Source organism: Phyllobates terribilis, unplaced genomic scaffold (assembly GCF_046119375.1).
Source record: "Phyllobates terribilis strain yellow unplaced genomic scaffold, ASM4611937v1 Scaffold_11__3_contigs__length_659146591, whole genome shotgun sequence".
In the NCBI taxonomy this organism is placed as follows: domain Eukaryota; kingdom Metazoa; phylum Chordata; class Amphibia; order Anura; family Dendrobatidae; genus Phyllobates; species Phyllobates terribilis.
The window spans coordinates 656535522-656560120 of NW_027362771.1; the positions used below are offsets into that span (position 1 = coordinate 656535522).

Consider the following 24599-nt stretch of genomic DNA (forward strand, 5'->3'; position numbering starts at 1 on the left):
CATGCTGTCATCATCAGCATGAGGTAGTAAGAGTATTGGTGATGGATCATGAGGGTGGTGCGAGAGTATGATAGTGGGTGCAGATGATTAGCAGGAGTGTGGTGGTGGTGGGTGAGGATGACAAGGAGGGGCGGTTTGGTGGTAAGTGAGGATGACGAGGAGGGGCATGGTGGGTGAGGATGATGAGCAGGGGCGTGGTGGTAGTGGGTGAGGGTGATGAAGAATCATAGAATGGTAGAGTTGGAAGGGACCTCCTGGGTCCTCGTGTCCAACCCCCTGCTCAAAGCAGGAGTCACTAGATCATCTCAGACAGATGTCTGTCCAGCCTCTGTTTGAAGACGTCCATTGAAGGGGAACTCACCACCTCTCGTGGCCGCCTGTTCCACTCATTGATCTCCTCACTGTCATACAGTGTCTTCTAATATCTAATCTGTGTCTCCCATTTAGTTTCATCCCATTGCTTCTAGTCTTTCCTTGTGCAAATGAGAATAAAGATGATCCTTCTACAATGTGACAGCCCTTGACATATTTGTAGACAGCTATTAAGTCTCCTCTCAGTCTTCTCTTTTGCAGCTAAACATTCCCAAATCCTGCAACCGTTCCTCATAGGACATGGTTTACAGACCGATCACCATTCTGGTCGCTCTTCTCTGAACTTGCTCCAGTTTGTCGATGTCTTTTTTAAAATGTGCCCAAAACTGGACGTAGTATCCAGATGAGGTCTGACCAAAGAGGAGTACAGTCCGATAATGACTTCACGTGATCTGGACTGTATGCTTCTGTTAATACATCCCAGAACTGGACGCAGTTTCCAGATGAGGTCTGACCAAAGAGGAGTAAAGACCGATAATGACTTCATGTGATCTGGACTGTATGCTTCTGTTAATACATCCCAGAACTGGACGCAGTTTCCAGATGAGGTCTGACCAAAGAGGAGTACAGTCCGATAATGACTTCACGTGATCTGGACTGTATGCTTCTGTTAATACATCCCAGAATTAGACGCAGTATCCAGATGAGGTCTGACCAAAGAGGAGTAAAGACCGATAATGACTTCACGTGATCTGGACTGTATGCTTCTGTTAATACATCCCAGAACTGGACGCAGTTTCCAGATGAGGTCTGACCAAAGAGGAGTAAAGACCGATAATGACTTCACGTGATCTGGACTGTATGCTTCTGTTAATACATCCCAGAACTGGACGCAGTTTCCAGATGAGGTCTGACCAAAGAGGAGTACAGTCCGATAATGACTTCACGTGATCTGGACTGTATGCTTCTGTTAATACATCCCAGAACTGGACGCAGTATCCAGATGAGGTCTGACCAAAGAGGAGTAAAGACCGATAATGACTTCACATGATCTGGACTGTATGCTTCTGTTAATACATCCCAGAATTAGACGCAGTATCCAGATGAGGTCTGACCAAAGAGGAGTAAAGTCCGATAATGACTTCACGTGATCTGGACAGTATGCTTCTGTTAATACATCCCAGAATTAGACGCAGTATCCAGATGAGGTCTGACCAAAGAGGAGTACAGTCCGATAATGACTTCACGTGATCTGGACAGTATGCTTCTGTTAATACATCCCAGAACTGGACGCAGTTTCCAGATGAGGTCTGACCAAAGAGGAGTAAAGACCGATAATGACTTCACGTGATCTGGACTGTATGCTTCTGTTAATACATCCCAGAATTAGACGCAGTATCCAGATGAGGTCTGACCAAAGAGGAGTACAGTCCGATAATGACTTCACGTGATCTGGACAGTATGCTTCTGTTAATACATCCCAGAACTGGACGCAGTTTCCAGATGAGGTCTGACCAAAGAGGAGTAAAGACCGATAATGACTTCACGTGATCTGGACTGTATGCTTCTGTTAATACATCCCAGAATTAGACGCAGTATCCAGATGAGGTCTGACCAAAGAGGAGTAAAGTGCGATAATGACTTCACGTGATCTGGACAGTATGCTTCTGTTAATACATCCCAGAATTAGACGCAGTATCCAGATGAGGTCTGACCAAAGAGGAGTACAGTCCGATAATGACTTCACGTGATCTGGACTGTATGCTTCTGTTAATACATCCCAGAACTGGACGCAGTTTCCAGATGAGGTCTGACCAAAGAGGAGTAAAGACCGATAATGACTTCACGTGATCTGGACTGTATGCTTCTGTTAATACATCCCAGAATTAGACGCAGTATCCAGATGAGGTCTGACCAAAGAGGAGTACAGTCCGATAATGACTTCACGTGATCTGGACAGTATGCTTCTGTTAATACATCCCAGAACTGGACGCAGTTTCCAGATGAGGTCTGACCAAAGAGGAGTAAAGTGCGATAATGACTTCACATGATCTGGACTGTATGCTTCTGTTAATACATCCCAGAACTGGACGCAGTTTCCAGATGAGGTCTGACCAAAGAGGAGTAAAGACCGATAATGACTTCACGTGATCTGGACTGTATGCTTCTGTTAATACATCCCAGAATTAGACGCAGTATCCAGATGAGGTCTGACCAAAGAGGAGTACAGTCCGATAATGACTTCACGTGATCTGGACAGTATGCTTCTGTTAATACATCCCAGAACTGGACGCAGTTTCCAGATGAGGTCTGACCAAAGAGGAGTAAAGTGCGATAATGACTTCACATGATCTGGACTGTATGCTTCTGTTAATACATCCCAGAACTGGACGCAGTTTCCAGATGAGGTCTGACCAAAGAGGAGTAAAGACCGATAATGACTTCACGTGATCTAGACTGTATGCTTCTCTTAATACATCCCAGAATTGTATTTGCCTTTTTTGCTGCTGCATCACACTGTTGACTCATGTTCAGTCTATGATCTATTAGTATACCTAAGTCTTTTTCACACGCGCTGTTGCTTAGTTCTATTCCTCCCATTCTGTAGATGTAATTTGTGTTTTTCTTGCCCAGATGTAGAATATTGTATTTCTCCCTGTTAAATGCCATTCTGTTAGTCGCTGCCCATTTTGTTCAAGCTTATCTAGATCCTTCTAAATCCATTCTCTGTCTTCTCTAGTGTTAGCTATTCCTCCGAGCTTTGCATCGTCTGCAAATTTGATTAATTTACCTTCAGTTTCCTTATATAGATCATTTATAAAAATGTTGAACAACACTGGGGCCAAGACAGAGCCTTGTGGTACCCCACTTGAAACACTCTTCCAATTGGATGACCACTCTTTGAGTACAATCACTGAGCCAGTCATGAATCCACCTAACCATAGCCTTGTCAATCCCATACTTGATCATTTGGAGGAGAGGCGTGGTGGTGGGTGAGGATGACTAGGAGGGGCGTGGTTGTGGTGGGTGAGGATGGTGAGGAGAGGCATGGCAGGTGAGGATGACGAGAAGGGGGTTTTGGTGGTGGGTGAGGATGATGAGAAGGGGCGTTTTGGTGGTGGGTGAGGATGACTAGGAGGGGTGTGGTGATGGTGGGTGAGGATCACGAGGAGGGGCATGGTGGTGGATGAGGTAACATCTACAAATCGGTCTCCTTTTCAGGATGATGACTGGTCCACATTCTCCTGATTTGCTGTTGGCCATTGTTACCTGTACGTTGAGTGGAAAATGCACAGTCCAGCTTCTTCGTGATGATGTCTGCGCTGGACGCCATGCCTGGATTATTCAGAGATCATAAACCATGAAAGTAAAAATAAAGTTTCTAAAATTAAACCTTCATATAATGTGAGTGATATGTGCGGTGGAGGTCGTCCATACTGCTTGGCTCCAGCCGGTGGAGGATGACAGACAGGAAATAAAATCTTCACATATTCGGTTTACTGTCATGGCTGTATTTGGAGTTCGTGCTGCCCCAGGCACCTTAAGTAATCGCGCCTCCCACTAGGCTACAAGAGCCCAATACACTGTAGATAGCGGACAGCCTCTTGCTTGTTTGACCAACTTGTATCTCACCTAACTGCCATACACATTCACCCTACCCCCAGAGAAGGAAATTGGCAGCTTCCTGAAAACTGACAGAGCGGCCAGCTACATAATGTAATATCATTTTTTTGTATTTGTTACTTTTACATTTCAGCTCATTTAGCGGAAAAATAAAACAATTCTGACAGATGTTTTTTTTGCTGAGCAAGTTGTATATTGGATTGGAGCCACATGGATTCTCAGTTACAATATGATGAGCTTTTATGCAAATTGTCTCTTCAGAGAGAGAACTAGAACTCTGGCGCCACCTACAGGAAGTAGCAATCCTAAAAGTCAATGGTGACCCTTTAACGAGCTTTATCACATGACTTAGAATATAGATGAGTTTTTATGATATTTTTGGCAAGGTGGGATGAAACAAAATGAGCCATTATGGAATAAAGGCATTTTATAGTACAGGTTATTATGAATGCGATTACATCAAATATGTCTAATAATAAGAATTTTTATTTCTATAGCGCCAACATAGTCTGCAGCACTTTACAATTAAGCGGGGACATGTACAGACAATAAATTCAATACAAGGTAAGAGTGAACAGTTACATTAGGAGTGAGGGTCCGGCTGCTCACAAACTACAATCTACAAGGAATGGGGGGACACAATAGGTGAGAAGTTCTTGTTATTTCAGGTCTGGGAATTATAATAAATAGGGATTTTCATATAAAGCTGTATGATCCGGTCATCAGCCTGTATGTATAAGTGCAATACTCAATTACCGAGTGCAGTTATCTTGTGCATGGAGAGTGTGGAGACAGATGAACAGTAGGGGGCAGATTCTGAATAATATTTAGGAGGAGGGGACAGAGGAAAGTTAGGTTACTGAGTAGTTGAGATGATCGGCTTGTTTAAAGAGATGGGTTTTTAAAGCGCGCTTGAAGACATCGGGGCTAGGCATCAGTCAGATCGCCTGGGGTAGAGCATTCCAGAGAACTGGCGCAGCACGAGAGAAGTCTTGGAGACGGAGGTGTGAGGTTCAGATTATGGGGGATGTTAGTCTTAGGTCATTTGTAGAACGGAGGGCACGTGTAGGACGATAGACTGAGATGAGAGAGGAGATATAAGGTGGTGCAGAACTGTAGAGAGCTTTGTGGGTGAGAGTGATGTCTTTATATTGGACCCTGTAGTGAATGGGTAACCAGTGTAATGACTGGCACAAGATGGAGGCATCGGTGAAGGGGCTGGACAGAAATATGACCCTTGCTGCCGCATTCAGGACGGATTGGAGAGGGAAAGTTTGGTAAGAAGGAGACCGATCAGAAGAGAGTTGCAGTAGTCCAGACCAGAGTGAATAAGAGCGACAGTTAGGCTGAGTTCACACGATGCGTTTTTAATGCGTTTCCGCGGCGTTTTTGCAGTTGCGGAAACGCATTAAACACGCATGGTAGAAGGGCAGCAATGTTCCCCTATTGAAATCCGCATGTGCTGTGCCCATGATGCGGATTTTTCCGCAGCGTTTACCGCAGCGTAAACGCTGCGCTCAAAAATCCGCAGCATGTCAATTAATTTTGCGTAAACGCGGCGTTTTCACCACCATTGACTTGCATTAGAACGCGCCAATTCCGCAAGACTGCATCTGTACTTGCGCTATTGGCACGTTCTAATGTGCAGATGGTACCCGGGTGTGGAGGAGAGGAGAGTCTCCTCCACACCCAGGTACCATTAAAAAGCTGTAAAAACAAGAAAAAAATAAAAAATAAATGTATACTTACCTTCTGTCGGCCCGCGCAGCGCTCCTGCTTGGTTCCCGGCACTTTGCAGTGAGTTGAAGGACCTGCGCTGACGTCCCAGTCATGTGACGGGTCACATGACGCTGACGTCGGCAGGTCTTTCAATTCAAAGTTGCCGGCGAGGGAGAACGGATTGAGCAGGACAGCGCGGGCCATCAGAGGGTAAAGTATACATTTATTTTTTATTTTTACCACTCTCTCGGGTCACACTATATAAATCCATGCTGTTTGCATGGATTTATATAGTGTGACCTAGTTGTCAAGCACTTTCCAAGTGATGCTATCGCCTGGAAAGAGCTTGTCAATCCGCATGTGGAAACGCATGTGAATCCGTATGTATTCCGCAGGAAAAACGCATGCACAATCTGCATGCGTTTTTTCTGCCAGGGAGATGCAGAAATGATGCAGAAATTTTCTGCTTCATTTCTGCATCGTGTGCACATAGCCTAAGAGTTTTAGCAGTTTCAATGGTGAGAAAAGGTCGGATTCTGGAGATGTTTTTAAGATGCAGGTCACAAGAGCGAGTGAGTGATCGGATATAGGGAGTAAAGGAAAGGTTAGTGTCGAATATGACCCCAAGGCGTGCTGATGGGAGTTATGGTTGAACACTCCAAGGTAATTTCGATGTTAGGTAGAGTTAGGTTAGTAGAGGGGGAAACACCGGAAGTTCAGTTTTAGAGAGATTCAGTTTAAGATAGAGGGAGGACATGATGTTAGACACAGCGGAAAGACAATCCTTGGTATTTTGTATTAGGGTGGGAGTGATGTCAGGGGAAGAAGTGTATAATTGGGTGTAGTCAGCATAGAGACGATGCTGGAACCCAAATCTGCTGATTGTTTGTCCAGTAGGGGCAGTGTATAGAGAGAAGAGGAGAGGGCCTAGGACTGAGCCCTGCGGACCCCGATAGTAAGGGGTCGAGGAGAGGAAGAGGAGCCGGCAAAAGATACAGAGAAGGAGCGGTCAGAGAGGTAGGAGGAGAACCAGGAGAGAACAGTGTCCTATAGTGCAGAGCATAGTGAGGAGGAGCTGGTGACCCACAGTGTCGAATGCTGCAGAGAGATCCAGGAGACTCAGCAGAGAGATCCAGGAGACTCAGCAGAGAGATCCAGGAGACTCAGCAGAGAGATCCAGGAGACTCAGCAGAGAGATCCAGGAGACTCAGCAGAGAGATCCAGGAGACTCAGCAGAGAGATCCAGGAGACTCAGCAGAGAGATCCAGGAGACTCAGCAGAGAGATCCAGGAGACTCAGCAGGGAGCAGTGACCATTAGATTTAGCTGTTAGTAGATCATTAGAGACTTTAGTAAGGGCAGTTTCAGTAGAATGTAAAGAGCGGAAACCATATTGTAAAGCAGGGGTCCTCAAACTTTTTAAACAGGGGGCCAGTTCACGGTCCCTCAGACCATTGGAGGGCCGGAATATAGTTTTTTAAAAAAACTATGAACAAATTCCTATGCACACTGCACATATCTTATTTTGACGTAAAAAAACAGTACAGGAACAAATACAATATTTAAAATGAAGAACAAGTGAAGTTAAATCAATCGGTATTCCAATAGATAGGTAAATGTCCCCAATAGGCAGCATAGGTCCCCAATAGGCAGCATAGGTCCCCAATAGGCAGGTAAATATCCCCAATAGCCAGCATAGGTCCTCAATAGGCAGGTAAATATCCCCAATAGGCAGCATAGGTCCTCAATAGACAGGTAAATGTCCCCAATAGGCAGCATAGGTCCTCAATAGGCAGCATAGGTCCCCAATAGGCAGCATAGGTCCTCAATAGGCAGCATAGGTCCCCAATAGGCAGGTAAATGTCCCCAATAGGCAGCATAGGTCCCCAATAGGCAGCATAGGTCCTCAATAGGCAGCATAGGTCCCCAATAGGCAGGTAAATGTCCCCAATAGGCAGCATAGGTCCTCAATAGGCAGGTAAATGTCCCCAATAGGCATCATAGGTCCCCAATAGGCATCATAGGTCCCCAATAGGCAGGTAAATGTCCCCAATAGGCAGCATAGGTCCTCAGTGGGCAGGTAAATGTCCCCAATAGGCAGCATAGGTCCCCAATAGGCAGGTAAATGTCCTCAATAGACAGCATAGGTCCCCAATAGGCAGGTAAATGTCCTCAATAGGCCGCATAGGTCCTCAATAACCAGGCTGTTTCCCCCTTATAATGCCCTATGCAGGCTGTTCCTCCCCTTATAATGCCCCATGCAGGCTGTTCCCCCATTATAATGTCCCATGCAGGATGTCCCTTTCTCCCACCATATAATGCCCCATGCAGGATGTCACTCCCCATTTAATGCCCCATGAAGGATATCACTTCCCTGTCTTTATAATGCCCCATTCAGCATGTCACCCCCCCATATAATGCCCCATGAAGCATGTCACCCCCCCATATAATGCCCCATGCAGCATGTCACCCCCCCATATAATGCCCCATGCAGCATGTCACCCCCCCATATAATGCCCCATGCAGCATGTCACCCCCCCATATAATGCCCCATGCAGCATGTCACCCCCCCATATAATGCCCCATGCAGCATGTCACCCCCCCATATAATGCCCCATGCAGCATGTCACCCCCCCATATAATGCCCCATGCAGCATGTCACCCCCCCATATAATGCCCCATGCAGCATGTCACCCCCCCATATAATGCCCCATGCAGCATGTCACCCCCCCATATAATGCCCCATGCAGCATGTCACCCCCCCATATAATGCCCCATGCAGCATGTCACCCCCCCATATAATGCCCCATGCAGCATGTCACCCCCCCATATAATGCCCCATGCAGCATGTCACCCCCCCATATAATGCCCCATGCAGCATGTCACCCCCCCATATAATGCCCCATGCAGCATGTCACCCCCCCATATAATGCCCCATGCAGCATGTCACCCCCCCATATAATGCCCCATGCATGATGTCACCCCCCCCATATTATGCCGTATGCAGGATGTCACCTCCCCCATATAATGCCCCATGCATGATGTCACCCCCCCCCACCCCATATTATGCCCCATGCCTCCATACATTAAAAAAAAAAAAATAAATAAATACTCACCTCACTCCTCCTCACCTGCTGTCGCTGCTCTGGTCTGGACTCCAGGTTCACCGGCGTCTTCCCGCTCTGCACTGCCTGTGGCGGCTCAAGGGAGGGCGCGGTGTAAAGACGTCACAGGGAGCACAGAGCAGGAAGACAGTGGATCTGCGGAGGCACGGGGAGAGGTAAGTATCCGGCTGCCGGGGCCCTGAGCAAGCGGGAGGGAGCAGGCACTGGCACTGCTCTCCTCCGCCCACAGCCCGGCGGGCCGGATAAAAATCCTGTAGTTTGAGGACCCCTGTTGTAAAGGGTCAAGAAGAGCGTTATCTGAGAGATAGCGGATTAGACGGGAGTGGACCAAGCGTTCCAGGAGTTTAGAGATGAAGGAAGATTAGAGACTGGTCTGTAGTTAGCGCAGTTCTGGTCCAGGGATGGGTTTTTAAGTAAAGGGGTTATTATGGCAATTTAAATGAGGGAAAGATACCTGAAGAAAGAGAGAGGTTAAATATTAGTCAGGTGAGTGGTGACCACCGGTGAGAGGGACTGCAGGAGATGTGAAGGAATAGGGTCACTGTTGTAGGTTGAGAAGGAATGAGGAGCTGGGTAACTTCTTCTTATGTAACAGGCTCAAAGATGGCTAGTGAGCTTGAATTGCGGCAGGGAAGGGGATCCAGGCGCTGAGGAGATTGGGCTGAGATGTCCTGATGGATGTGGTGGATTTTTTCTAGGAAATAAGTGGCCAGATCCTCCCCGCTGAGGTTGGTGGTGGGGGTCTGTGCTTTAGGGCTCATGAGGGAGTTTAAGGTTTCAGAAAGTCGTTTTGGATTGTTGAATAGTGAAGTGATGAGGGAGGTGAAGTAGGATTGTTTGGCCAGATGAAGAGCAGAGTTATAGGTTTTGAGCATGAATTTATAGTGGATGAAGTCCTCTGCTAAAAGAGATTTTCTCCACTAACTCAGCACGCCTTGAGCAACACTGAAGAAAACGTGTTTGCATCCTGTGCCAGGGCTGCCGTCTAGGAGGAGAAGATAGTGTAGATAGTGACCTGGGACTGGGGGAGGTAATTTACTGTATAGAAGATAGTGTAGATAGTGACCTGGGACTGGGGAAGGTAATTACTGTACAGGGGGAGAAGATAGTGTAGATAGTGACCTGGGACTGGGGGAGGTAATAACTGTACAGGAGAAGATGGTGTAGATTGTGACCTGGGGCTGGGGGAGGTAATTACTGTACAGGAGAAGATAGTGTAGATAGTGACCTGGGACTGGGGGAGGTAATTACTGTACAGGGGGGGAAATAGTGTAGATAGTGACCTGGGACTGGGGGAGGTAATTACTGTATAGAAGATAGTGTAGATAGTGACCTGGGACTGGGGGAGGTAATTACTGTACAGGAGGGGAAGATACTGTAGACAGTGACATGGGACAGGGGGAGGTAATTACTGTACAGGAGGGGAAGATAGTGTAGACAGTGACCTGGGACTGGGGAGGTAATTACTGTACAGGAGTAGAAGATAGTGTAGATGGTGACCTGGGACTGGGGGAGGTAATTACTGTACAGGGGGAGAAGATAGTGTAGATAGTGACCTGGGACTGGGGGAGGTAATTACTGTATAGAAGATAGTGTAGATAGTGACCTGGGACTGGGGGAGGTAATTACTGTATAGAAGATAGTGTAGATAGTGACCTGGGACTGGGGGAGGTAATTACTGTATAGAAGATAGTGTAGACAGTGACCTGGGACTGGGGGAGGTAATTACTGTACAGGAGGGGAAGATAGTGTAGACAGTGACCTGGGACTGGGGGAGGTAATTACTGTACAGGAGGAGAAGATAGTGTAAATAGTGACCTGGGGGAGATAATTACTGTACAGGAGAAGATAGTGTAGATAGTGACCTGGGGGAGATAATTACTGTACAGGAGAAGATAGTGTAGATGGTGACCTGGGACTGGGGGAGGAAATTACTGTATAGAAGATAGTGACCTGGGACTGGGGGAGGTAATTACTGTACAGGAGGGGAAGATAGTGTAGACAGTGACCTGGGACTGGGGGAGGTAATTACTATATAGAAGATAGTGTAGATTATGACCTGGGAATGGGGGAGATAATTACTGTACAGGAGGAGAAGATAGTGTAGATAGTGACCTGGGACTGGGGGAGGTAATTGGTGTACAGGAGGGGAAGATAGTGTAGATGGTGACCTTGGACTGGGGGATTGAATTACTGTATAGAAGATAGTGACCTGGGACTGGGGGAGGTAATTACTGTACAGGGGGAGAAGATAGTGTAGATAGTGACCTGGGACTGGGGAAGGTAATTACTGTACAGGAGGGGAAGATAGTGTAGACAGTGACCTGGGACCGGGGAAGGTAATTACTGTACATGAGGGGAAGATAGTGTAGACAGTGACCTGGGACTGGGGGAGGTAATTACTGTACAGGAGGAGAAGATAGTGTAGATGGTGACCTGGGACTGGGGGAAGTAATTACTGTACAGGGGAGGAGATAGTGTAGATAGTGACCTGGGACTGGGGGAGGTAATTACTGTACAGGAGGGGAAGATAGTGTAGATAGTGACCTGGGACTGGGGGAGGTAATTACTGTACAGGAGGGGAAGATAGTGTAGATAGTGACCTGGGACTGGGGGAGGTAATTACTGTACAGGAGGGGAAGATAGTGTAGATAGTGACCTGGGACTGGGGGAGGTAATTACTGTACAGGAGAAGATAGTAAACAACCAAGCAATGTGAACTGAGGTCTAAGATGGTAGACATGCAAGAATTAGGAGCATGTTCACACTAGCAAAAAGAAGCAAAACCTGCAAAAGACAAAAGACAAAAATATATCTCATACCCTACCATCATTATATATAAATGTAAAGCAAAGTTGCATAATAAATATAGGGTACTTAGTGAACTATTTTTGTATACTTTTTTTGATCAAAAATAGTTCACTAAGTACCCTATATTTATTATGCAACTTTGCTTTACATTTATATATAATGATGGTAGGGTATGAGATATATTTTTGTCTTTTGTCTTTTACAGGAGAAGATAGTGTAGATGGTGACCTGGGACTTGGGGAGGTAATTACTGTACTAGGGAGAAGGTAGTGTAGATGGTGATCAGGGACTGGATGAGGTAATTACTGTACAGGGGGAGAAGATGATGTAGATGGTGACCTGGGACTGTGGGAGGTAATTACTGTATAGAAGATAGTGTAGATAGTGACCTGGGACAGGGGGAGGTAATTACTGTACAGGAGGGGAAGATAGTGTAAACAGTGACCTGGGACTGGGAGGTAATTACTGTACAGGAATAGAAGATAGTGTAGATGGTGACCTGGGACTGGGGGAGGTAATTACTGTACAGGGGGAGAAGACAGTGTAGATAGTGACCTGGGACTGGGGAAGGTAATTACTGTACAGGAGGGGAAGATGGTGTAGACAGTGACCTAGGACCGGGGGAGGTAATTACTGTACAAGAGGAGAAGATAGTGTAGATGGTGACCTGGGACTGGGGGAGGTAATTGCTGTACAGGGGGAGAAGATAGTGTAGAAAGTGACCTGGGACTGGGGGAGGTAATTACTGTACAGGAGAAGATAGTGTAGATAGTGACCTGGGACTGGGGGAGGTAATTACTGTACAGGAGGGGAAGATAGTGTAGCCAGTGACCTGGGACTGGGGCAGGTAATTACTGTACAGGAGGAGAAGATAGTGTAGATGGTGACCTGGGACTGGGGCAGGTAATTACTGTACAGGGGGAGAAGATAGTGTATATAGTGACCTGGGACTGGGGGAGGTAATTACTGTATAGAAGAAAGTGTAGATAGTGACCTGGGACTGGGGGAGGTAATTACTGTATAGAAGATAGTGTAGATAGTGACCTGGGACTGGGGGAGGTAATTATTGTACAGGAGGAGAAGATAGTGTAGATAGTGACCTGGGACTGGGGGAGGTAATTATTGTACAGGAGGAAAAGATAGTGTAGATAGTGACCTGGGACAGGGGGAGGTAATTACTGTACAGGAGGAGAAGATAGTGTAGATAGTGACCTGGGACTGGGGGAGGTAATTACTGCACAGGAGAAGATAGTGTAGATGGTGACCTGGGACTGTGGGAGGTAATTACTGTATAGAAGATAGTGTAGATAGTGACCTGGGACAGGGGGAGGTAATTACTGTATAGAAGAAAGTGTAGATAGTGACCTGGGACTGGGGGAGGTAATTACTGTATAGAAGAAAGTGTAGATAGTGACCTGGGACTGGGGGAGGTAACTACTGTATAGAAGATAGTGTAGATAGTGACCTGGGACTGGAGGAGGTAATTACTGTACAGGAGGGGAAGATATTGTAGATAGTGACCTGGGACTGGGGGAGATAATTACTGTACAGGAGGAGAAGATAGTGTACATAGTGACCTGGGACAGGGGGAGAAGATAGTGTAGATAGTGACCTGGGACTTGGGGAGGTAATTACTGTACAGGAGGGGAAGATAGTGTAGATAGTGACCTGGGACTGGGGGAGGTAATTACTGTACAGGAGGGGAAGATAGTGTTGATAGTCACCTGAGACTGGGGGTGGTAATTACTGTAAAGGAGAAGATAGTGTAGATAGTGACCTGGGACTGGGGGAGGTAATTACTGCACAGGAGAAGATAGTGTAGATGGAGACCTGGGACTGGGGGAGGTAATTACTGTATAGAAGATAGTGTAGATAGTGACCTGGGACTGGGGGAGGTAATTACTGTACAGGAGAAGATAGTGTAGATAGTAACCTGGGACTGGGGGAGGTAACTACTGTATAGAAGATAGTGTAGATAGTGACCTGGGACTGGGGGAGGTAACTACTGAATAGAAGATAGTGTAGATAGTGACCTGGGACTTGGGGAGGTAATTACTGTACAGGAGAAGATAGTGTAGATAGTGACCTGGGACTGGGGGAGGTAATTACTGTACAGGAGAAGATAGTGTAGATAGTGACCTGGGACTGGGGGAGGTAATTACTGTACAGGAGAAGATAGTGTAGATAGTGACCTGGGACTGGGGGAGGTAATTACTGTACAGGAGAAGATAGTGTAGATAGTGACCTGGGACTGGGGGAGGTAATTACTGTACAGGAGAAGATAGTGTAGATAGTGACCTGGGACTGGGGGAGATAATTACTGTACAGGAGAAGATAGTGTAGATGGTGACCTGGGACTGGGGGAGGTAACTACTGTACTAGGGAGAAGGTAGTGTAGATGGTGACCAGGGACTGGATGAGGTAATTACTGTACAGGGGGAGAAGATGATGTAGATAGTGACCTTTGACTGGGGGAGGTAATTACTGTATAGAAGACAGTGTAGATCGTGACCTGGGACTGGGGGAGGTAATTATTGTACAGGAGGAGAAGATAGTGTAGATAGTGACCTGGGACTGGGAGGTAATTACTGTACAGGAATAGAAGATAGTGTAGATGGTGACCTGGGACTGGGGGAGGTAATTACTGTACAGGGGGAGAAGACAGTGTAGATAGTGACCTGGGACTGGGGAAGGTGATTACTGTACAGGAGGGGAAGATGGTGTAGACAGTGACCTAGGACCGGGGGAGGTAATTACTGTACAAGAGGAGAAGATAGTGTAGATGGTGACCTGGGACTGGGGGAGGTAATTACTGTACAGGGGGAGAAGATAGTGTAGATAGTTACCTGGGACTGGGGGAGGTAATTACTGTATAGAAGATAGTGTAGAAAGTGACCTGGGACTGGGGGAGGTAGTTACTGTACAGGAGAAGATAGTGTAGATAGTGACCTGGGACTGGGGGAGGTAATTACTGTACAGGAGGGGAAGATAGTGTAGATAGTGACCTGGGACTGGGGGAGGTAATTACTGTACAGGAGGGGAAGATAGTGTAGCCAGTGACCTGGGACTGCGGCAGGTAATTACTGTACAGGAGGAGAAGATAGTGTAGATGGTGACCTGGGACTGGGGCAGGTAATTACTGTACAGGGGGAGAAGATAGTGTAGATAGTGACCTGGGACTGGGGGAGGTAATTACTGTACAGGAGGGGAAGATAGTGTAGACAGTGACCTGGGACTGGGGAGGTAATTACTGCACAGGAGAAGATAGTGTAGATAGTGACCTGGGACTGGGGGAGATAATTACTGTACAGGAGAAGATAGTGTAGATGGTGACCTGGGACTGGGGGAGGTAATTACTGTATAGAAGATAGTGTAGATAGTGACCTGGGACTGGGGGAGATAATTACTGTACAGGAGGAGAAGATAGTGTAGATAGTGACCTGGGACTGGGGGAGGTAATTACTGTACAGGGGGAGAAGATAGTGTAGATAGTGACCTGGGACTGGGGGAGGTAATTACTGTACAGGAGGGGAAGATAGTGTAGATAGTCACCTGGCACTGGGGGAGGTAATTACTTTAAAGGAGAAGATAGTGACCTGGGACTGGGGGAGATAATTACTGTACAGGAGAAGATAGTGTAGATGGTGACCTGGGACTGGGGGAGGTAATTACTGTACTAGGGAGAAGGTAGTGTAGATGCTAACCAGGGACTGGATGAGGTAATTACTGTACAGGGGGAGAAGATGGTGTAGATAGTGACCTTGCACTGGGGAAGGTAATTACTGTACAGTAGGAGAAGATAGTGTAGATGGTGACTAGGGACTGGATGAGGTAATTACTGTACAGGGGGAGAAGATGGTGTAGATAGTGACCTGGGACTGGGGGAGATAATTACTGTACAGGAGTAGAAGATAGTGTAGATAGTGACCTGGGACTGGATGAGGTAATTACTGTACAGTAGGAGAAGATGGTGTAGATAGTGACCTGGGACTGGGTGAGGTAATTACTGTACAGGAGGAGAAGATAGTGTAGATAGTGACCTGGGACTGTGTGAGGTAATTACTGTACAGGAGGAAAAGATAGTGTAGATAGTGACCTGGGACTGGGTGAGGTAATTACTGTACAGGAGGAGAAGATAGTGTAGATAGTGGTCTGGGACTGGGGGAGGTAATTACTGTACAGGAGAAGATAGTGTAGATGGTGACCTGGGACTGGGGGAGGTAATTACTGTACAGGAGAAGATAGTGTAGATAGTGACCTGGGACTGGGGGAGGTAATTACTGTACAGGAGGAGAAGATAGTGTAGATGGTGAACTGGGACTGGGGGAGGTAATTACTGTACAGGAGAAGATAGTGTAGATAGTGACCTGGGACTGGGGGAAGTAATTACTGTACAGGAGGAGAAGATAGTGTAGATGGTGACCTGGGACTGGGGGAGGTAATTACTGTACTGGAGGAGAAGATAGTGTAGATAATGACCTGGGACTGAGGGAGGTAATTACTGTACAGGAGGGGAATATAGTATAGATAGTGACCTGGGACTGGGGGTGGTAATTACAGTACAGGAGAATATAGTGTAGATGGTGACCTGGGACTGGGGAGAGGTAATTACTCTACAGGAGGAGAAGATAGTGTAGATGGTGACCTGGGACTGGGGAGAGGTAATTACTGTACAGGAGGAGAAGATAGTGTAGATGGTGACCTGGGACTGGGAGAGGTAATTACTGTTCAGGAGGAGAAGATAGTGTAGATAGTGACCTGGGACTGGGAGAGGTAATTACTGTACAGGAGGAGAATATAGTGTAGATAGTGACCTGGGACTGGGGGAGGTAATTACTGTATAGAAGAAGAAGATAGTGTAGATAGTGGCCTGAGACTTGGGGAAGTAATTACTGTACCGGAGAAGATGGTGTAGATAGTGACCTGGGACTGGGGGAGGTAATTACTGTACAGGAGGAGAAGATAGTGACTTAGGACTGGGGGAGGTAATTACTGTACAGGAGAAGATAGTGTAGATGGTGACCTGGGACTGGGGGAGGTACTTACTGTGCAGGAGGGAAAGATAGTATAGATAGTGACCTGGCGGAGGTAATTACTGTACAGGAGGAGAAGATTTTGTTGATAGTGACCTGGGACTGGGGTAAGTAATTACTGTACAGGAGGAGAAGATAGGGTAGATGGTGACCTGGGTCTGCGGGAGGTAATTACTATACAGGAGAAGATAGTGTAGATAGTGACCTGGGACTGGGGGAGGTAATTACTGTACAGTAGAAGATAGTGCAGATGGTGACCTAGGACTGGGGGGGGGTAATTACTGTACAGGAGGATAAGAAAGTGTAGATTGTGACCTGGGACTGGGGGAGGTAATTACTGTACAGGAGGAGAAGATAGTGTAGATGGTGTCCTGGGACTGGGGGAGGTAATTACTGTACAGGGGAAGATAGTGTAGATAGTGATCTGGGACTGGGGAGGTAATTACTGTACAGGAGGGGAAGATTGTGCAGATAGTGACCTGGGACTGGGGGAGGTAATTACTGTACAGGAGAAGATAGTGTAGATAGTGATCTGGGACTGGGGGAGGTAATTACTGTACAGGAGGGGAATATAGTGTAGATAGTGACCTGGGACTGGGGGAGGTAATTACTGTACAGGAGAAGATAGTGTAGATGGTGACCTGGGACTGGGAGGGGGGTAATTACTGTACAGTAGGAGAAGATAGTATAGATGGTGACCTGGGACTGGGAGTGGTAATTACTGTACAGGAGGAGAAGATAGTGTAGATAGTGACCTGGGACTGGGGGAGGTAATTACTGTACAGGAGGAGAAGATAGTGTAGATAGTGATCTGGGACTGGGGGAGGTAATTACTGTACAGGAGGGGAAGATTGTGTAGATAGTGACCTGGGACTGGGGGAGGTAATTACTGTACAGGAGAAGATAGTGTAGATAGTGATCTGGGACTGGTGCAGGTAATTACTGTACGGGAGGGGAAGATTGTGTAGAGAGTGACCTTGGAGTGGGGGAGGTAATTACTGTACAGGAGGAGAAGATAGTGTAGATAATGACCAGGGACTGGGAGAGGTAATTACTGTACAGGAGGAGAAGATAGTGTAGATAGTGACCTGTGACTGGGGGAGGTAATTACTGTACAGGGGAAGATAGTGTAGATAGTGATCTGGGACTGGGGAGGTAATTAGTGTACAGGAGGGGAAGATTGTGTAGATAGTGACTTGGGACTGGGGGAGGTAATTACTGTACAGGAGAAGATAGTGCAGATAGTGACCTGGGACTGGGGGAGGTAATTACTATACAGGAGAAGATAGTGTAGATGGTGACCTGGGACTGGGGAGAGGTAATTACTGTACAGGAGGGGAAGATAGTGTAGATAGTGACCTGGGACTGGGGGAGGTAATTACTGTACAGGAGAAGATAGTGTAGAAAGTGATCTGGGACTGGGGGAAGTAATTACTGTACAGGAGGGGAAGATTGTGTAGATAGTGACCTGGGACTGGGGGAGGTAATTACTGTACAGGAGGAGAAGATAGTGTAGATGGTGACCTGGGACTGGGGGAGGTAATTACTGTATAGGAGGGGAAGATAGTGTAGATAGTGATCTGGGACTGGGGGAGGTAATTACTGTACAGGAGGGGAAGATCGAGTAGATAGTGACCTGGGACTGGGGGAGGTAATTACTGTACAGGAGGAGAAGATAGTGTAGATGGTGACCTGGGACTGGGGGAGGTAAATACTGTACAGGAGAATATAGTGTAGATAGTGATCTGGGACTGGGGGAGATAATTACTGTACAGGAGGGGAAGATTGTGTAGATAGTGACCTGGGACTGGGGGAGGTAATTACTGTACAGGAGAAGATAGTGTAGTTAGTGATCTGGGACTGGTGGAGGTAATTACTGTGCAGGAGGGGAAGATTGTGTAGATAGTGACCTGGGACTGGGGGAGGTAATTACTGTACAGGAGGAGAAGATAGTGTATATAGTGACCAGGGACTGGGAGAGGTAATTACTGTACTGGAGGAGAAGATAGTGTAGATGGTGACCTGGGACAGGGGGGGTAATTACTGTACAGGAGAAGATAGTTTAGATAGTGACCTGGGACTGGGGGAGGTAATTACTGAACTGGAGGAGAAGATAGTGTAGATGGTGACCTGGGACTGGGGGAGGTAATTACTGTACTGGAGGAGAAGATAGTGTAGATAATGACCTGGGACTGAGGGAGGTAATTACTGTACAGGAGTGGAATATAGTATAGATAGTGACCTGGGACTGGGGGTGGTAATTACTGTACAGGAGAATATAGTGTAGATGGTGACCTGGGACTGGGGAGAGGTAATTACTGTACAGGAGGAGAAGATGGTGACTTAGGACTGGGAGAGGTAATTACTGTACAGGAGAAGATAGTGTAGATGGTGACCTGGGACTGGGGGAGGTAATTACTGTACAGGAGAAGATAGTGTAGATAGTGATCTGGGACTGGGGGAGGTAATTACTGTACAGGAGGGGAAGATTGTGTAGATAGTGACCTAGGACTGGGGGAGGTAATTACTGTACAGGAGGAGAAGATAGTGTAGATGGTGACCTGGGACTGGGGGAGGTAATTACTGTACAGGAGGGGAAGATAGTGTAGATGGTGACTTGGGACTGGGGGTGGTAATTACTGTACAAGAAAGTATAGTGTAGATGGTGACCTGGGACTGGGGAGAGGTAATTACTCTACAGGAGGAGAAGATAGTGTAGATGGTGACCTGGGAGTGGTAATTACTGTACAGGAGGAGAAGATAGTATAGATGGTGACCTGGGACTGGGAGTGGTAATTACTGTACAGGAGGAGAAGATAGTGTAGATAGTGACCTGGGACTGGGAGAGGTAATTACTGTACAGGAGGAGAAGATAGTGTAGATAGTGACCTGAGACTGGGGGAGGTAATTACTGTATAGAAGAAGAAGATAGTGTAGATAGTGACCTGGGACTGGGGGAAGTAATTACTGTACCGGAGAAGATGGTGTAGATAGTGACCTGGAACTGGGGGAAGTAATTACTGTACCGGAGAAGATGGTGTAGATAGTGACCTGGGACTGGGGGAAGTAATTACTGTACCGGAGAAGATGGTGTAGATAGTGACCTGGGACTGGGGGAGGTAATTACTGTACATGAGAAGATAGTGTAGATGGTGACCTGGGACTGGGGGAGGTACTTACTGTGCAGGAGGGAAAGATAGTATAGATAGTGACCTGGCGGAGGTAATTACTGTACAGGAGGAGAAGATTTTGTTGATAGTGACCTGGGACTGGGGGAAGTAATTACTGCACAGGAGGAGAAGATAGTGTAGATGGTGACCTGGGTCTGGGGGAGATAATTACTATACAGGAGAAGATAGTGTAGATAGTGACCTGGGACTGGGGGAGGTAATCACTGTACAGGAGGAGAAGAAAGTGTAGATTGTGACCTGGGACTGGGGGAGGTAATTACTGTACAGGAGGAGAAGATAGTGACTTAGGACTGGGAGAGGTAATTACTGTACAGGAGAAGAGAGTGCAGATAGTGACCTGGGACTGGGGGAGGTAATTACTATACAGGAGGAGAAGATAGTGTAGATGGTGACCTGGGACTGGGGGGGGGGGTTATTACTGTACAGGAGGATAAGATAGTGTAGATGGTGACCTGGAACTGGGGAGAGGTAATTACTGTACAGGAGGGGAAAATAGTGTAAATAGTGACCTGGGACTGGGGGAGTTAATTACTGTACAGAAGAAGATAGTGTAGAAAATGATCTGGGACTGGGGGAAGTAATTACTGTACAGGAGGGGAAGATTGTGTAGATAGTGACCTGGGACTGGGGGAGGTAATTACTGTATGGAGGAGAAGATAGTGTAGATGGTGACCTGGGACTGGGGGAGGTAATTACTGTACAGGAGGGGAAGATAGTGTAGGTAGTAATCTGGGACTGGGGGAGGTAATTACTGTACAGGAGGGGAAGATAGTGTAGATAGTGACCTGGGACTGGGGGAGGTAATTACTGTACAGGAGGAGAAGATAGTGTAGATGGTGACCTGGGACTGGGGGAGGTAATTACTGTACAGGAGAAGATAGTGTAGATAGTGTTCTGGGACTGGGGGAGATAATTACTGTACAGGAGGGGAAGATTGTGTAGATAGTGACCTGGGACTGGGGGAGGTAATTACTGTACAGGAGAAGATAGTGTAGTTAGTGATCTGGGACTGGTGGAGGTAATTACTGTGCAGGAGGGCAAGATTGTGTAGATAGTGACCTGGGACTGGGGGAGGTAATTACTGTACAGGAGAAGATAGTGTAGATAGTGAACTGGGACTGGGGGAGTTAATTACTGTACAGGAGGGGAAGATTGTGTAGATAGTGACCTGGGACTGGCGGAGGTAATTACTGTACAGGAGGAGAAGATAGTGTAGATGGTGACCTGGGACTGGGGGAGGTAATTACTGTACAGTAGGGGAAGATAGTGTAGATAGTGACGTGGGACTGGGGGAGGTAATTACTGTACAGGGGAAGATAGTGTAGATAGTGATCTGGGACTGGGGAGGTAATTACTGTACAGGAGGGGAAGATTGTGTAGATAGTGACTTGGGACTGGGGGAGGTAATTACTGTACAGGAGAAGATAGTGTAGAAAGTGATCTGGGACTGGGGGAAGTAATTACTGTACAGGAGAGGAAGATTGTGTAGATGGTGACCTGGGACTGGGGGAGGTAATTACTGTACAGGAGGGGAAGATAGTGTAGATAGTGATCTGGGACTGGGGGAGGTAATTACTGTACAGGAGGGGAAGATCGTGTAGATAGTGACCTGGGACTGGGGGAGGTAATTACTGTACAGGAGGAGAAGATAGTGTAGATGGTGACCTGGGACTGGGGGAGGTAATTACTGTACAGGAGAAGATAGTGTAGATAGTGATCTGGGACTGGGGGAGATAATTACTGTACAGGAGGGGAAGATTGTGTAGATAGTGACCTGGGACTGGGGGAGGTAATTACTGTACAGGAGAAGATAGTGTAGTTAGTGATCTGGGACTGGTGGAGGTAGTTACTGTGCAGGAGGGGAAGATTGTGTAGATAGTGACCTGGGACTGGGGGAGGTAATTACTGTACTGGAGGAGAAGATAGTGTAGATGGTGACCTGGGACAGGGGGAGGTAATTACTGTACAGGAGAAGATAGTTTAGATAGTGACCTGGGACTGGGGGAGGTAATTACTGTACAGGAGGAGAAGATAGTGTAGATGGTGACCTGGGACTGGGGGAGGTATTTACTGAACTGGAGGAGAAGATAGTGTAGATGGTGACCTGGGACTGGGGGAGGTAATTACTGTACTGGAGGAGAAGATAGTGTAGATAATGACCTGGGACTGAGGGAGGTAATTACTGTACAGGAGTGGAATATAGTATAGATAGTGACCTGGGACTGGGGGTGGTAATTACTGTACAGGAGAATATAGTGTAGATGGTGACCTGGGACTGGGGAGAGGTAATTACTGTACAGGAGGAGAAGATAGTGTAGATTGTGACCTGGGACTGGGGGAGGTAATTACTGTACAGGAGGAGAAGATGGTGACTTAGGACTGGGAGAGGTAATTACTGTACAGGAGAAGATAGTGTAGATGGTGACCTGGGACTGGGGGAGGTAATTACTGTACAGGAGAAGATAGTGTAGATAGTGATCTGGGACTGGGGGAGGTAATTACTGTACAGGAGGGGAAGATTGTGTAGATAGTGACCTAGGACTGGGGGAGGTAATTACTGTACAGGAGGAGAAGATAGTGTAGATGGTGACCTGGGACTGGGGGAGGTAATTACTGTACAGGAGGGGAAGATAGTGTAGATAGTGACCTGGGACTGGGGGAGGTAATTACTGTACAGGAGGGGAAGATAGTGTAGATAGTGATCTGGGACTGGGGAGGTAATTACTGTACAGGAGGGGAAGATTGTGTAGATAGTGACTTGGGACTGGGGGAGGTAATTACTGTACAGGAGAAGATAGTGTAGATAGTGATCTGGGACTGGGGGAGGTAATTACTGTACAGGAGGGGAAGATAGTGTAGATAGTGACCTGGGACTGGGGGAGGTAATTACTGTACAGGAGAAGATAGTGTAGATGGTGACCTAGGACTGGGGGGGTAAGTACTGTACAGGAGGAGAAGAAAGTGTAGATTGTGACCTGGGACTGGGGGAGGTAATTACTGTACAGGAGGAGAAGATAGTGACTTAGGACTGGGAGAGGTAATTACTGTACAGGAGAAGTTAGTGTAGATAGTGACCTGGGACTGGGGGAGGTAATTACTGTACAGGAGAAGATAGTTTAGATAGTGATCTGGGACTGGGGGAGGTAATTACTGTACAGGAGGGGAAGATTGTGCAGATAGTGATCTGGGACTGGGGGAGGTAATTACTGTACAGGAGGGGAAGATTGTGCAGATAGTGATCTGGGACTGGGGGAGGTAATTACTGTACAGGAGGGGAAGATTGTGCAGATAGTGATCTGGGACTGGGGGAGGTAATTACTGTACAGGAGGGGAAGATTGTGCAGATAGTGATCTGGGACTGGGGGAGGTAATTACTGTACAGGAGGAGAAGATAGTGTAGATGGTGACCTGGGACTGGGGGAGGTAATTACTGTACAGGAGGGGAAGATAGTGTAGATAGTGACCTGGGACTGGGGGAGGTAATTACTGTACAGGAGAAGATAGTGATCTGGGACTGGGGGAGGTAATTACTGTACAGGAGGAGAAGATAGTGTAGATGGTGACCTGGGACTGGGGGAGGTAATTACCGTACAGGAGAAGATAGTGTAGATAGTGATCTGGGACTGGGGGAGGTAATTACTGTACAGGAGGGGAAGATTGTGTAGATAGTGACCTGGGACTGGGGGAGGTAATTACTGTACAGGAGAAGATAGTGTAGATAGTGATCTGGGACTGGTGGAGGTAATTACTGTACGGGAGGGGAAGATTGTGTAGATAGTGACCTGGGAGTGGGGGAGGTAATTACTGTACAGGAGGAGAAGATAGTGTAGATAATGACCAGGGACTGGGAGAGGTAATTACTGTACAGGAGGAGAAGATAGTGTAGATGGTGACCTGGGACTGGGGGAGGTAATTACTGTACAGGAGAAGATAGTGTAGATAGTGACCTGGGACTGGGGGAGGTAATTACTGTACTGGAGGATAAGATAGTGTAGATGGTGACCTGGGACTGGGGGAGGTAATTACTGTACTGGAGGAGAAGATAGTGTAGATAATGACCTGGGACTGAGGGAGGTAATTACTGTACAGGAGGGGAATATAGTATAGATAGTGACCTGGGACTGGGGGTGGTAATTACTGTACAAGAGAGTATAGTGTAGATGGTGACCTGGGACTGGGGAGAGGTAATTACTCTACAGGAGGAGAAGATAGTGTAGATGGTGACCTGGGACTGGGGAGAGGTAATTACTGTACAGGAGGAGAAGATAGTATAGATGGTGACCTGGGACTGGGAGTGGTAATTACTGTACAGGAGGAGAAGATAGTGTAGATGGTGACCTGGGACTGGGAGAGGTAATTACTGTACAGGAGGAGAATATAGTGTAGATAGTGACCTGGGACTGGGGGAGGTAATTACTGTATAGAAGAAGAAGATAGTGTAGATAGTGATCTGGGACTGGGGGAAGTAATTACTGTACCGGAGAGGATGGTGTAGATAGTGACCTGGGACTGTGGGAGGTAATTACTGTACAGGAGGAGAAGATAGTGACTTAGGACTGGGGGAGGTAATTACTGTACATGAGAAGATAGTGTAGATGGTGACCTGGTACTGGGGGAGGTACTTACTGTGCAGGAGGGAAAGATAGTATAGATTGTGACCTGGCGGAGGTAATTACTGTACAGGAGTAGAAGATTTTGTTGATAGTGACCTGGGACTGGGGGAAGTAATTACTGTACAGGAGGAGAAGATAGTGTAGATGGTGACCTGGGTCTGGGGGAGATAAT

At 47.0% G+C, this 24599-nt stretch overlaps 1 protein-coding gene across 3 annotated transcripts in view; it reads left to right on the top strand.

Moving 5' to 3' along the window:
* The window catches only part of LOC141167206 (lymphocyte antigen 75-like), a 68378-nt gene extending 64274 nt beyond the window's left edge, over positions 1–4104 (top strand). For all 3 annotated transcript variants that reach the window (XM_073654652.1, XM_073654649.1, XM_073654651.1), the window contains one exon: positions 3535–4104. In XM_073654652.1, coding sequence (XP_073510753.1) covers positions 3535–3539 — 5 coding nt within the window. In that variant the 3' untranslated portion in view covers positions 3540–4104. The remainder of the gene's footprint in view (positions 1–3534) is intronic.
* The last annotated feature ends 20495 nt before the right edge of the window (positions 4105–24599 follow it).